At 44.3% G+C, this 16,088-nt stretch overlaps 1 protein-coding gene across 1 annotated transcript; it reads left to right on the top strand.

The window, feature by feature from the left end:
* The first annotated feature begins 216 nt into the window (after positions 1 to 216).
* CD48 (CD48 molecule) lies at positions 217 to 12,953 on the top strand. The gene is made up of 4 exons (XM_010993088.3): positions 217 to 395; positions 6,235 to 6,528; positions 9,394 to 9,657; positions 11,629 to 12,953. Exons 1-4 carry the CDS (start codon positions 314 to 316, stop codon positions 11,706 to 11,708), a joined length of 720 nt encoding a protein of 239 aa, XP_010991390.1. The 5' UTR covers positions 217 to 313; the 3' UTR covers positions 11,709 to 12,953.
* Positions 12,954 to 16,088: the final 3,135 nt, after the last annotated feature.

Below are 16,088 nucleotides of genomic sequence, written 5' to 3'. Positions count from 1 at the left end.
ATAACTTTAGCTTTAAAAATGAGTCTGGGGCTGGGAGAAGTGTCTGGTCAGTCAGGTTTGCTGATTGTTCTAAAAGCAAGCAGTAAAAATAAATCTAAAAATTAGCCATTTCTTATTTCCCCTTCAGGGCCCTCAAAAAGAAAAAACAAAAAACACCCCAAAACTTGTGAGACTTCCTGTTTCTGGTCCCGGGGCCCCACCCATCAGTTGCTGGGTTTTTTCTCTAACCTCAAGCTATGTGGTCAAGAGAGGCCTCAGTCCTTTTCTAGCCTGGTTCTAGACTGTCTCCAGAGTTCCTAAGAAGTTCTGGAGCATGTGCTCCAGGAGAAGGAAATGGCATCCGGCTTTGGGACTTCTACTGCTGCCCCATCTGTTCCTGGCAACCAACATTCAAGGTACTTTCTTCAGCTTCTCTGCCTGTGCTGTGCCCTGTAGGCATAGTCAGATGGAAAAAGGAATGTGGGGGGTGGCTCCATCCCGGAAGTGGGGCAGGATTTCCAGGCAGCAGATATTTTTGCCCTGGTGGCAGGGCTGTGGTGAGCTTGGGGAGCCTTCTTTAGCCTTGGAGAATCAGGCTCCATCTCCTTCCCCAAGAGGATGTGACAAAAATAAGACCCTGGTGAGATGGGGAAGTAGGCCCCTGGCAGTTAGTCCCAGTTTGTAGTTTATGAAGTTTTCTTGAGTTTTGAATAACAGGAAGCTCTACACTGGTGGCCGCCACATTTTATGCTCAGCCACGCTGTGCTCCCTGAGGCTTTCTTTGAGATCTCTATCTGTGCAAAGAGTTATGTACTGAGCAAAGGTAAATGATGTTGTCGTTGTCCCAGAGAGAGATCAAAATTGTGGGAAAGAAAACTTGGAAAGGGTTGCTCTGTCTAGTCTCTGAATGAGAGTCTGAGCAGAGGCTTCAGTATCAGATGAACCCCCAAACATCTGATTCAGAGTTAAGGTTCATTCGTCTGCCATACTGTTTGTTCTGGTCCCCCTTGTGTGCCGAGGGACTGAGCTAACTTTCCCTATGCCCTTACAAGTGGGTATTTCTCCTACAGATGTGAATGTTTCTTACAAAAGGTGAACTACTTGGTTTTCAGAGTGTTTACCATGTCTGCTGTTTCCTTAGACAATAACCAGCTTAAAGCAATTAAGAGACATTATGCCAAAGAGACATAACTGAAGGTGGCAAATTTTGCTCACTACACTGAGAAAGTCTAGAGACATGATGATTTCAGGACACTCGTGGCTATGTGGGCTCCATGGGGCTGACTTAACTCATAGAACACTCATATGACCTCGGGTGTCAGAGGTGGGGTGAAGTATTCATCCAGTGGTTGGGAAAGAGAGATGCCAGGAGAGCTGGAATATTTCAGGAGTTTCTCTAGACATGAGGTCGATGTGTCTAAACCTCTTCATGCTTAGATTATGACTATGGATGGTCATTTTATCCCCAATTTATGACTCCCCTGCCCCCATAACTACATTTCATCTAAATTTAACTTGGCTGTTTGCCATGAGGAAGGTGCTTTCTTATCTCTAGGTCTAAATACATGCCTTTCCTTCTGCCTAAAATTTCCTGCACGCTCCTCTCTCTAGCCCCTCCCTTAGCCTTTCATTATCACATGACTTCCTCCTAGATGCTTCAAGCTTCAGGTTATGGTTGGTGAATTGCTTGTTTGATCATCTGTCTCCTTGAACTCTGTGAGGAGAGGGACCTTGTCCAGTGCTGAACCTAGCACAGTGTCTAGAATATGGCATGGGCTCAATAAATAACCGTTAATCCTATGAATAAATGAGTTGAAAGAACTTCATTTCAGGCTATCTGTCCAGATCTTCCTGGGGATGTAGTAGTTCTCTCCTTCCTGGTCAGGGATGCTTTTGTAGAAAAACTTGAGAAGTATTTTTAAATCTCCTACTTCATCCCTCCTTAGACTTGAGTTTCTCAGCTCTCTGATCTCAGGACATCCTCACCACTACTGGGCATCCTCCTTGTCTCCCCACAACACTAGCAGAGTGTGGTGAGAACAGTATGTACTGGGAATCATAAGACTTGGGCTCTGAGTTCCATGCCACAGGATTTTCTATAAATCATAAAAGCTTCCCAAGTCTCAACTTTCTCAACTCTATTATGGTAGATGCTTGATAACCCTGTTTCTTCAAGGGGTTATTATTAGGATCAAATGAAATAAAGCAATTACTCTGTGATTGTGACACACACAATCTGAGACAGATAAGAGCCTGGAAGACCACTGCTCTTCTGCTGTCTATGTTTTTTTTGTTGTTGTTGTTGTTTGTTTGTTTGTTTTTTGCTGTCTATGTTATGATAGTCATCTTTTATTTATTTTTTCAGGACCTAGCCACAAGACAGGGCTGCTGCACTGGCCCAGTTTGGGCACATTATGATACTTAAGAAACACAGTCCATTGGCCATAAGTAGTTAAGTGGTAACTCAAATTTCTACTTGTAGTCTTTCAAAAGATGTTAATGGGAATCCAATTTATAAGCTATAGCAATGCTTCGTACAACCTCCTTTCCTGCCCTCTTTAGTCTTCTCAAACTTTCCCATCCATCTTCTATCCAAAGATTCTCACTTTTTTGAGCCTTAATGCTGTAGCACCCCTATTTCCTAAACCAACCTGAGCGGCCCCTGTTTATCTCTTCCTTTCCTTCCCACCTTTTCAGTCCAAACTAGTCTTAAGTAGTAAGCAAGAGGAAGCTAAGTGGGAAGCAAAAATATGAACAATATTTATGACTAGTAGGAAGTTATGAAGAGAAGACAAAGAATATATTTTGTCCCTCTATTCATTCACTCACTTATACTATACTAAACCAAATGTGGGCCAGGTATTATGGAGATTCAGAGTTGAGTAAGACATGGTCTTTGCCTTTGAGAAGCTCACAATCTAAGTGACTGTGTGTCTCTCTTGTACTTTGGTTGTATGTTCTTTTTAGTATGTTGGGGGATACCCTGGACAAACAAGATCTCATTGTTATAAAGCAGACTCCATTCTCACAAGGAGAAAGGATGTGTCTTAGAACTGGGCCTGGATCATGACTTGAGTCTCTGTGCTCTGTACTCTTCATTCCTCATTGGACTCATCCTCATTTCCTCCTTCCCCAAGGAAGCACCTGGTAAGTTCTCTGGTCTAACCATGGTGCCGGGGCCTCGCTTTCTTATCATCACATGTCCTAGGCCAAAGACCCGGTTTTGTGTTATCTTTTGTCCATGCTTATGTCTTTTACTTTTAGACCTAGCCTACAAGTGAAATCTTCTTCAGGAGCTGCTAAAATGTTTTTGGATTTTAGGCCCCTTCTTCCACATTCTTCACTCTTTCAGATTCATTCCTACAAGATACATTATTAGTCTAGTCCTTATTTTACCACTGTTTTGGTAAAATAAGTTCAACAGGCAATTATTAAACATCTCAATAATTTGTGCATAGTACTAGATGTTATGGATACAAAAAATAATGTAAATAATTATAATAAAATAACACTACATGATATTTATTGAATAATTACTAACCTTCTAAGTATTATTCTAAGTATTTTATGTATATTAATTGATTATTTGTATTAATTAAATTGTATTCTAAGCATTTTATTTGTGTAATTGTGAGTCAGGGTTACTCAGAGAAACAGAACCAGTGGGACACATATAAACACATAGAAAGAGACTCATCATGAGGGACTGACTCGTGCAATTATGGACACATAATCCATGTCATGTACTTCTCTGGAGAAGTCCCATGATCTACTATCTGCAAGACAAAGGCCTGGAAATCTACTGGTGTAGCTCCAGTACAAATCCACAGGCCTGAGAATACACAGACTCACAACTCGAATCTCCATGCTTGGTACCCTTCATTCTCAGTGGACTCATCCTCATTCTTCTTTCCACAAAGAGGCTTCAGGGAGGCTAACAGCGTATGTCCTAGTGCAAGTCCAAAGGTCCAAGGACTAGAACACTAATGTCTAAGGGTGGGAGAAGATGAATGCCTCAGCTCAAAGAAAGCAAATTTACTTTTCCTCTGCCTTTTTGTCCTATTTGGGCCCTCAACAGATTGGATGCACCAGCACTAGTGAAGGTGGTCATCTTTACTCAAATCTACTGATTCACATGTTAATCTCTTCCAGAAATACCCTGAAAGACACATCCAGAAACAATGTTTACTAGCTATCTGAGCATCCTTTAACTAAGCTGACACATAAACTTAACCATCACAAACTCTGTAAGATAAATACTAAAACAAAGTCAGAGAGGTTAGGTAAAATGCTCCAGTTACACAGCTAGTAAGTGGCAGGGCCAGATTTAGAACAGTGTAATTCCAAAGCCATGTTCTTAACCATCATACTACAATGTAAAATGAGTTAGACTCATAAGATTCATTTTTTGTCCTTAGGAAGCTTACAGTCTGGTTATAGAAGCAAGTAATAGACATTAAACAGATCATTTCAATATGATTTAAGTGCTAAGATACAGGCGTGCGCAGGATGTTGTATCGTTCCTTCTTCCCTCCTCCACCATCTATGTGTAACAGTTCCCAAGAAGCCATCCTGGTGGTTGGCTGTGACTTCTCACTGAGATATAAAGTGGTTAACTGTGGGTTGCATTACCTTCCTAAGCATATGTCTGAGATTTGTTGGAGAGTCTGCCAAGAATGACCTAGGCCAGCAATTCTCAACAAGAATGAAGGTGGGAAGATTTGGCATTGTATGGAGACATTTTGATGATCATACTTGGAATGATGCTACTGGTATCTAGTGGCAGAGGCCAGGGAGGCTGCTAAACATCCTACAATGTACAAGGACAGCTCTCCACAAAAAGGAATTCTCTGCCAAAAAGTCACGAGTGCCAAGATTGAAAAACACTGACCTAGGCAGTCTATTATCACCCTTTCTCTTAATTCGCATGGAAACAAATAACAGAATGAGAACAAGTCTAGAATATATGTCTAGTGACTTTTAAATCCTGAAGAGAATCTCCTGCTAGACTGTATGCTCCAAGAAGCCAGAGACTCTGTCTGCATTGTTGGTATCAGAGCCTAGCACAGGGCCTGCCTGGCACATAGAGTCATTCTTCAAATACTGTTGCTTGGACTAAATTGATTATGTCAGAGAGACGATAAAGTATGGAATAGACCAATCAGAAGCACCGTGGGAAATATTACCTATGTTTGTCTGTGTGTGCTCCACGCATAGGTTAAATCCTCAGTAAATTGTAGTTGAATGGATAGATGGATGGTTTACAGGATTAATGACTTGAAAGCCCTGGGGACAGAGGCATTTTTATCTTTATTGAAAAGAATGCTTTTAGAAATGATAGACATGTGGAAAGTAAATAGCTAGGTATAGATACGCAGTTAAACAACGTGAGATTGCGTGTGACAGTACATGAGACCAGAGTCATATAGGTCATACTCCCTCTCCTCTACTCTTAGCTTCTTTCTACTGCCCTTTCTCAGTCTATATATATATATACTTATACATATACACCTCCCTCCACAAAAAGAATCAATAAACCTCCCTTCATCTTGTATCTCCTAGCTGTCATCTTTTCTTTCTCCTCGCCTTCACCAAATGAAGTTTGTTAGAACCGAGGCTTATACAATTTAGGGTACCCTTATGAAATAAAGAACAGGCTACAAAAATACAAATAGGAACAAAAATTGAATTTAGTTAGAAGGAGAAAAGAAATCCCAAAGGATCATAAGTTTTTTTTTTAAAAAAAACCAACCACTACTGCAAAAATCACGAAAGCCAGAAAAATAACCAATATTTTTATTAATAAAATGGCCCCACGCTTCTATAACACTTTGCCACCGAATAACTCTGGCTCCTGTTCACACCGATCTTGCTTCTTACCTACTGCTGGAGAACGCAGCTGAACCTCGGGGAACACAAGCACAGGCAGGAGACGTGACTTGTCATCACTGTATTTGAAAATGTACTGGTAAGAGAGTAAGGGAGAGAGCTGGGGCCAGCCTCTGTGTTCTTTATCTTTATCACCTGGGGGCAGAACTAGATAGATTATAAGCAACATCCCCTGTCCGCATGCCCACTTCTCAAGCTCCAACTTACACTGAATTCCTGATCAGGGGTCAGGCTCTCTGATGAAGAGCATACTCACTGCTCCCAAGCAAAAATCTCTTCCTTCCTTGTTGCACCAGCCCAGGCCAAAGCCTGGACCATCGAGTAGCTCTGCCTTCTCTAAGATGGGTCTCATTCTCTCATTGGCAGATCGTTTAGAACTTGCGGTCTCTGGCAGCAACGTGAGTCTGAAAATTTCCGGTTTGCCTGAGAGCTACCACTCACTCACATGGTTTTATACTACTGACCAGAAGATTGTGGAACGGGAGCATGGTGAGCCAAAGTACTTCAATACTAAATTTAAAGGCAGGGCCACCCTTGATATTCAAACTGGTGCACTGAATATCTACAAGGTCCAGAAAGATGACAGCAGCACCTACCTCCTGAAGATGCTGTACAACGCTGGGAATGAGAATGAATGGATGGTCACACTGATGGTGTATGGTGAGTTAGGGGAGCCAAAGGTCCAGCCCCCACTCCAGGGCTCTGGATGGACCATGGGGAGGCTTTCTGGGAATCATGAGGACTCTCCCCGGGAAGAGGACAGAGAAACCTCAGGATAGGCTTAATTCATATCTCCACTTGAGAATGAGCCTGGGCCAGCAGACCCCAAAATATATAACTTTGGGACATTTAAAACCTCTTCTGACATTAGTGAATCTAAAATTTGAAGAGAAAGAAAACAATAGAGATTATTTCCTCTCTATTCTTCATGCTGTCCTATGATCAAACCAAATCAGTTCTGAGCTCATCTGAATAACATATCTGAACAAAGATGTCATCAAATGTAAAGGAAGAGTTAGAAGAGATAAAGGATTGGGTGAATTCAGTGGTTCAGGAGGGTTTTTTACCTTTCAGAATGGGTGGGACAAAAACTTCCACTCATAGTGCTCGCCTAACCAGTATGTATGAAATACAGACCAGAACATTACACTTGGAGTCAGACAGATTTGGTTCAAGTTCAAAACCTGGATCAGTCACTTACTAACTGTATGACCTTAGAGAAAGATCTTAACACATCTGCCCATATGAGGCAAAGTTCTGTTGACAGCAGGTAATAGAAAACACTTTGTTATACCTTTAACCAAAAAAGGAGAATTTGTTTTTTAGAAACTAGGACTATTTAAAGCAATTTAAGGAGTTCAAAAGAGTCAAGAAGGGCTGAAAGGGAGGAAGAATGAGAACCAGGGCCAGTCCAGAGTCCCCAGCCTCTGGAATCTGTGGATTATGCCAGTGGATTCCTGCCACTTACATGATCTATCTCTCAAAGCCTATCCCCTGGTTGAAATTCTCCAGGGAGAGAAACTGATTAACCCAGCTTGGTTCAGGTATGTGATTTAAACAGTTATGGCCTAGAGATTCAGGTTATAAAGCAGAAATATGGTTCTTGGAGAGGCCTCCCTGGGGCTGAGGTGGGCAATTATTAGAGAAGAGGGGCTTGGCAAACATCCAGGAGAGCTGTGCAGATCAGAGCCTTGGGTTCCTCATCATATCATGAGGATAATTATATCCTTTTAGGATGTCATGAGAATCAAAGTAGACAATGAAAGTGAAAACACTTTTAAAATGCTTAAACAGTGCAAATGAAGAATATTGTATATATTCACATCGCACCAGCCAGACGATCCCTGGAGTCTGAGTGGCTAGAATTCCCTCTCACTCACTTCCTCCGTGTCATATGACCTGCAAATTCAGGTAGTCCTGGGAACAGAAAAGATGCAAAGGCTCTTCAGTGGTTTTCAAAAAAAATCCAAAATTTATATCGTTTACCAATTTTTGTGGTAAATACTCCCACCACAGCCAACTCCAAGCTACTAATGATTTCACAACCAGCTTACAAAATTTCTGAATATTTTAAAATCCACAAACTGGCTTGACTTTGGTACACCTGCCCAAGGATAAGACCCTCAAGATGCAATTAGCAGAAGAATCATCCTTCAATCTGCCCAGCAATTTCTAACAGCTCAAAGGGGCATCTTGGAGTCAGACTACCCAAGCTGGCTCAGTCCACAAAGTGCCCAGTGCTGTGTTTCTCACCTTGAGAAATGCGGAAGGTTTAAGACTTGAGGCTAGACTACAGGAAGTACGAAAAAACAGTATGAAATTCTTCGTGTAACACAAGAGGAGTTCAGCAATCTGAGAAAGTTTTAAGGAGGAGATGGACCCAGAGGTTCAGGAAGCCAGGTGACAGTGCTTCCATTGCCACCCACAGACATACAACCCAGAGGCCAGCTCTGATCTGGTTAATTCTCTGCCACATTTTAATCCTATGCCATCTAAGCTGTGTTGATTCTGCAGGTGTTTTATCCTTGACCAGAAGGGAAAGATCCCAGGGGATTTCATAAAACAGTCTTAGCCAAGGAAGGGGCAGGTGCTGGGATTACCTCTCATCCCAGCTGGCTTTACAGCGACAGCCGTGAAGATGCTATGACCTCCAACGAGCACATAACCCTAACACGCTGCAAAAAGCACTTCCCCCTGGACAAGGCCATTTTTATCTTACTAACCTTGTGCTAGGTGGTAGAATCATTTTACCTAAGAGAAGGAAGTTAAAGGCGTTGATTAGTTTGCCCAATGTCACTCCACCAGAGCCCAGTCTAGGCCCCAGACTGGTCTCACTGCAAAGCTAGTGTTTTGGACATTCTATTCTCGTAACTGCTCCTTCCATCCACCCACCTATCCTTTTCATCAGATACTTACAGAATACCTGCTCTGTGGCGGGCACTGAAATACCAAAGTTAGCAGACACAATGCTGTGCATGCCTACTGGCATGTGCTGGGAGTTCCATGAAGTTCTTCTCTGCAGTTCTGCCAGAGTCCAGGAAATGCCTTTGCCATGTGTAGGGCGGTACCTCTTACCCTAGAACTCTTGCTGAATCTAAGTCCAAGAACTCTTGAAGGATCATTGGGCCAAGGTGACAGCTGTGGGCCATTGCTGGAGAAGGGGCCCTGAGAGACTCAGACAGTTGGGATATCAAGTTTGACTCCAGCTGAGCTCTTTACTAAAACTTTACTGTTCTTTCTGGCCCGTGGATGGGCATAACCCAATTTTGTTTCTGGGTGCACGGCTCCCTCTTCTGGATTCAGCTTAGCTTTGCCCCAAAGAGTAGCTATTCTGTCTGAAGCCTCCAGAGGTCAATGCTGCTCACGGGCTCCCCCTGCAGGGAACTCTTCTCCATGACTCTGCTCCTGCACCCTCCGGGGCCCCTCCCTAGCTCCCTGTGTACTTTGTTGGCTAAACTCTCGTAGCATAAATGCCTCATGGATGCATGAATCCGTTGTCTCAACTTATCACATCTTCATCTTCAGATCCTGTACCGAAGCCCGTCATAAAAATTGAGAAGGCACAGGAAATGAACAACTGTTACCTGACTCTGTCCTGTGTGATCCAGGACCAGCCTGTAAACTATACCTGGTATCGGGATTCAGGGCCTTTTCCAAAAGAGCTCCAGAGGAGTGTGCTTGAAATCATTGTTACGCCACAAAACTACTCCCAGTCTTATACGTGCCAAGTCGGCAATCCTGTGAGCAGTCAAAACAACACGGTCTACTTCACCTCACCCTGTAAACCCGGTAAGAAATACTCCCAAGGGAGCTGAGGTAGGCACAGCATAACTTATGTTTTCTTGATTGAAGAAAGGTGAGGGGATCTTATTCAGCCTCCTGGCACCAAGCTAGGTGGAGAATCCCAAGGCGTCTGTGAGACATGGCGGACTTGGGTTCTCCTGACAGCTCTACCACCACCTCTCAGCAGGCTCACCTCTTTGTGGAGTCCGGTGGTGTTCTCATCTGTCAAGGGCGACAGGCACAGGGTCTCTGATGTCCCCTTCTGCCCTGCTCTAACAGTGCTCGGTCCTAGAATCTAAAGCCAGGGTCATTGCAGGGCAATCTGAGGGGCAAAAGGGCACATGGGGGCTCAGTCCAGACGCTGTCAGGCAGGAGCACAGAGAGGTTTCTGGCAGACAGCAAAGGGAAGAGGGACCAAATGGATGAGTGTGGGTGAGAGCAGGGGATGATTGGGCGTTAAGAGTCTGATCATAAGGTAGAGACCTTCTGTTCTTCCCCAGGTGTATGCTCCTGGGTTTCATGTTTCTGATTTCTCTGTCTCCTGGGAGGGTCCACTCATTAGAGCATCACTCCTAGCTCTCTCTCTCAAACCTAACCAGGTCCCATAGTTGGGTAGCTACAATTGTAGGTTTGGGAGTCTGTTATAGCTGGTATTAATCCTGAGATTGTCCCTTACTAGCTAAACAAATTATTTAGCTTCTTGAAGCCATGTCCTTTGGAACTAACAGACAAAATAATAGTTCTTATCTTGTACGGTTATGAGGATCAGATCAAACAACACAGATGACTACCTAGCACAGTACCTGTTAAGTCTTCAGTCAATGGTGGCTAAATTAGGCCCAATCCCTTCAATTCTAGAGACACTAGAGGTTTTGGGGACATTGTAATAAATTTGGATCACTATCTTCAGCATTCTGGATCCTGTACTGCCACACCCCTTAAATCACAGCCCTCCACGCCCTGGTATGCATATCCTTCCAGAATAACTCACACCCGTGGCACCAACATCCACCTGAGATCCTTGTCACGCCCAGTCATCAGGGACTATGGCCCCTGGGGACATTGCTCATTCATGGTCTTCCTCCGCCCAGTCTGCTCTTCCCATCTGTGCTGATTGCTTTGCCTTTGCTCCCGCACATGAAATATGGGAAATGCAAGCTCTTCTGTGTTCTTCCCAGCTGTCTTCTTCTAGTCTTTCTTGATAAGCTCTTCTTTTCTGCCAAAACAGACCCAAATGACACTTGGTGTCTGACCACAAGACCACAAGTTGGCAGAGTAGTTCCAATCAACACCATATCCTGAGATACAGAAAAAGGAAGGGACACAATCCTGGTCTTCTATAGAATGAAGGTAACTGTTCATCCACAGAGAAGATGGAAGCAGTAACACATCTATTTTTTGGAAGGGCTAAGCCCATCTTGTCACTTTAGAGTCACCCAAATTCTAGAAAAGCATTCCTAATTCCCCTTCCTTAATTTATCACTCTGCTCTCCTTCCCTCCCCAGCCCTCTCCTTCCCTATCTCTTCACTTTCCTTTCTATCTCTCTTTTCCTTTCCCTTTTTTCCTCTTAGTTGGCACAGGTGGTTAGTATTGTGGAGAAACTGGGAAGAGAAGTAGTCCTTCCTTCCCTAAGGTTAGTCACGCATAGTATTATATGGTCAGCTGCCTGCACCTAACGCTCTGCCCTACTGCGGAGCTGTCCAGGGCAGGAGAGTGATTCTTTCCCAGGCCCGGTGCCAAGGGTGCCTTCAAGCACAGGACTCAGTGAAGCTAGTGCCATTTAAGGGATTTCTGCACTCTTTATACTTTACATCTGGGGAGGCAGCCTGGGAAGAGGATGTCCCAGGCACACTGGGACCGGATTCACAGAGGAAACACATTTTCTTGCCCTACAAGCTCCAGTGCCAATGTCCAATGTCCCTGCCCCTTCTCAACACATTGATAGACACCTGCTTGATGTTTTCTTGTTCTTTCAGCGCCATCCTCTGGAGCAGATTGGACAGAAGCTTGGCTAGTGGTCATTGTAACCACCGTTCTTGGCCTCCTATGGACCTGAGATGAGTTCTTCTAACTCAGGAGTGAAACTTCAAGGATACAGGATGTCACCCTCATCAGGACAGAAGCTCTGGCTCCATGGGATGGGGAAAAGTGCATTGTTCAAGTATCGACAAAGATTAGCAAATCAATTTTTTAAAAACACAGTAATATTTTATTTTATATCCCCTAATTGTTTCCCAACACACCTGTTTAGATACACACACATTCTTCCCAACCAAAAACAAAAAAAGCGCAAAATGTATTATGCAATTTTTTTTGTTTAAATAATTATTTTATATAATTGCCAAAGTGGTTTCCCAAAGTTATCCCAAACCTGTTGGACAAGGCCTGTTCCATTAGCCTGGACAAACTGGAACTCGGAGATACATAGGGGAGAGCTGGGACCACAGGCCCCGGTGCGTCAGCCCAGCAGAGGAGTTCACTTGTGCCGTCTCTGATTCTTTCTGCCGCATCAGCGCCAAACCTCCTAGGGTTCCAGCTGTCAGACTCCTCACCTCTTGAAAGTTCTGGTCTCCACTTAGTGGTTTGCCTTATCTGGCCTCTCTGAGGAACATACTTGCTAGATTTGTGGGAACGTGGGGTCAGGCTTACTCTCCCAGAACTGAGCACGCTGATCTACCACATAAAGAGGGCCCCCCTCCAGCCTTTCATGGGGAGCTCAGTTTCTCCTCCTCTTCTTTTCTCCATTGTTGCCGTGTGGGCGGCTCTGCAAGTCCTAGACATGTCACAGGATCCCAAACAAAACAAAACAAAAACCCCTTCAAATTAACTAATGCTCTCACCAGCTCCTTCCATCATAGGAAGGTAAAGGCCCCAGGCCCACCGCTGACACAAACCTGGAACGTCTGCTAGATGCTCCCCTCCTTTAAGTCTCCTTATGTGAAGGAAAAGCTGGGCTGGGCTAACAAGATAACTCACAAGTCTAAGTATTGGAATACTGATCTGAGTTCTGCTGGACTAACTTGTAAATCTAAGTTTATCAGTGTTGGTTTGCTGTTTATGTTTTTTGCTAGCCAGCTGGATTTTCAAAGATACATATCTGGCTTTGGAATGTTTGTTGGCTGCCCCCCTGCCTCCACTTTTGTGATGATAATGCTGCTAAAGCTGTTCCATGCCTATTGGCTAAATACCCCAAGCTTGTACTTTACCCCATAAAACCTCATGTGCACATCTTGGAGGTGCTCAGAGCTTTGGAGCAGAAGCCCCTCTGAGCCCGCCGGCGTAATACATCTGAGTACTCCAACCCTCCGAGTGGTGCTTCTTTCTTGACTGGCCTGTCGTTTCTGTAACACTTATGCGCCTTGAGCTGAGAAGGTCACTAAAGGATGTTCTCCCCTTTCAGCAAACTGCCCCACCACAGACCACTTTCTTTTTACACCAAACCGGCCTTCCTACCCCCTCTCCTCATTGCCTCTGGGGCAGAGACAGTGCTGTGTGTTCACCAAATCCTTTCATTTTCCTCCTGGACTTTGATGGCTCATTTTATGTGTCTACTTGCTGGGCCACAGGGGTGCCCAGGCATTGGTCAAACCTCATCCTGGGTGTGTCTCTGAGGATATTTCTGGGTGAGATTAACACTGGAATCAGTAGACAGGAGTACAGCAGATTACCCTCTCCAGTGTGGGTGGGCTTCATCCAATCAATGAAGGATTGAAAAGAACAGAAAGCCCCACCCTCTCACAACTACAGGAAGACTCCTCCCACCTGACTGCCTTCAGGCTGGCACAGCTGGGTTTTCCTGCCTTGGATTTGGACTGGAACTACACCATCAGCTCTCCTGGGTCTCCAGCTTGCTGACTCAGCTCTTGGGACTTGTAAGCCTCCACAAGTGCAGGGGCCAATTCCTTATAATAAATCTGTATGTGTGTGTGTGCGCGCGCTTGTGTATCTCGTGTGAGTGTGTGTGCGCTTGTGTATCTCGTGTGAGTGTGTGTGTCTGGTATGCTATTGGTTCTATTTCTCTGGAGAACCCTGACTAATACATCAGCCAATAGAAAAACTTCCCCCAGCTTCCTTTTCATCCAGCTGGGACCCTTTACCTGGGTTTTAGCCAATAGAAAGTGGATGGAATTGATGTGGAAATGAGGGACTCAAAAGTCGAACCGCATAATGCAAGGAGCCTTGGATCCAAGCTATTGCTTGGAAGGCATCTGTCTGGGTTGCATTGGGCGTGCATGATAAAAAAGATTGGGTCCTATTTGTTACAACAAGATACCCTCAGCTCCCAAAGACACCCTCCCTCCCCCTCTCCCTCAGCCCAGCCTGCAGTCCTATCCCAAACTCACCTCTGATCAACTTGCATTCTCCAGTCAGACCATCTAAGTCTCCTTTCTGTCCATAACATCCTTCCTTTTTCCCTCACTTTTTTTTGGCAGAGGAGGAGGGTTTGTGGGGGGAAACATAGACAAACAAACACTTACGCACATGTACACACACACACAATAATGGAATAAAAGAGCATTTCTCGAGGAAGTAATAAGAGGCCAGAAATGTCATTTTATATCACAAATCAGCATATTCCTGGGCTTCTAAGGAATAGGCACACCTCTCTAGGCATCATGCTTCTACTGGTTTTAGTTGCTTGAAAACTTGCAGCAAATCCCACCTTAGACAGTCTGGGTCACTGACAGCAATGATTCTCTGCCTCTTCCATCCCACAAGGCAATGCCAGATACATAATATGTGGGGCTCAGTGCAAAATGAAAATGTGGACCCTTTGTTCAAAAAGCAGGAAAAAAAAGTGCCATTAAATGTACCAAAATAAAGCTTTTTCCTTTCTTCTACAGCCTCTCTCTACTTGGGATGGTATTTTTAAATCTGTTAATTAATGTTGTTCTAGCTAAAGGAAAATCAAAATTTTTAATTGTTCTTATGAATTTTACTGGTTATATTGTGTAATGTCAGTTTTGAATGAAATACCAGAACATTTAATTTGTAGGTAGTATCCCTGAAATTACTCAATTCATATTTCAGAGCTCATACGTGCACAGACATTCTACCAATACTCTTTGGAAGCCAGTGGCTGCCATAACACAATTCTCTTGTACTCATTTTGAGTCCCACGAACTCCCATCTATCATGGGTCCACTGGATTCTGTTCGCATAAGAAGGCACCATGAATGCTGTAAGTGAATGAGGCCACAAGGATCAGTGATTGACATGCATACTGCTCATGTGCATGCTCCTTTATCCCAGTGAACTTCACTTAAAACACAAGTTGAAAGATAAAATTATTAAGAATTTCAGGATGGTGACAGCAGAGTCTTAAACCCAATGCAAGCACCCTTCTGAGCATAGGACCCTGTTTGATTGCATGGATCACATGCCATGGAGCTGGGTTTGCCTCAAAGACACTTGAGATCCTACAGCAAGACAATCTCTTCTCTGAAAGTTCTAGGACAGGGATGAATTCTCATGTGTTCCCCAGCCCCTCCTATGTTTTCCTATACATCATAACTTAGTGGGGGTGATTATTAGTGAACTCAAGCCTTTTGTCTTTGTGCAAAGAAGGTATCCTAGCACTGGCCCCAGATTCTCACCATGAATAGCCTAATGTGAACTGAAGTCTCAGGACAAGTTGTTTCACGTTATCTCTCAGTTCCCTCTGGCAAACTCTGCAGCACTGCCCTCTGCTGACTCCATGGCAGCAAGTTTAAGTTTACAAAGTCTGGGATTAGATCAGTGTTCCTCAAACTTTCACTTTCACTGTAGCAAATCACCTTGGGATCTTGTCAAAATGCAAACTCTGAATCAGTAGGACTTGGGTGGAGATGGAGATTCTGCAGGTCTAACAAGACCCCAGAGGATGCCAGTGCCTCTGTCCACTGACCACTTGCTGAGCAGCAAAACACAAGATGTCTCTAAGCGTCCTTGTGGCTCTGAACTTTAGCTTCATGGTTCTAGTTCTGTCTGTGGGATTTGCTTCTTTCCTCCACTGCCTGCCTTGCTCTGCTCCTGGATAACCTCCTTCCCTTCTCAAGTTAAAATTTCCATTGGCTCTTTTCAAGTTCCCATGGTCCCCAGGTGCATTGGCTATGCCACCAGGAACCAGCTCGTCCCAACAGAGAGCGCAAGGTGACATGGAAGGTCTGCAAGAGCAAGAGGTCCTGTGAACTGAGAGAATGCAACCTTCACATCTGGCTCTGCACAAACAGCTTGGATTGCGCCCTAGGGGTGGGACCGTGCAGGAGCATAAATAAATTAAACCTGGCCCCTTGGATCAATGAATTCATTCCCTGCCCATATTTAGCAAGTGCCTCGCCATGCTGTGTGCTGAGGCCCGGAGCTGGGAGCTACTTAGTAGAGCAAACATTTATGGAGCCTGTCTATATGCCCAGCTCCACATGGAGCACTTTTCCTGAACACTTACCTTTAGGGA

Source organism: Camelus dromedarius, chromosome 23, assembly GCF_036321535.1.
Source record: "Camelus dromedarius isolate mCamDro1 chromosome 23, mCamDro1.pat, whole genome shotgun sequence".
Classification (NCBI taxonomy): domain Eukaryota; kingdom Metazoa; phylum Chordata; class Mammalia; order Artiodactyla; family Camelidae; genus Camelus; species Camelus dromedarius.
The sequence above is the reverse complement of the archived record's forward strand: the minus strand, read 5'-3'. Positions and strand labels throughout refer to the sequence as shown.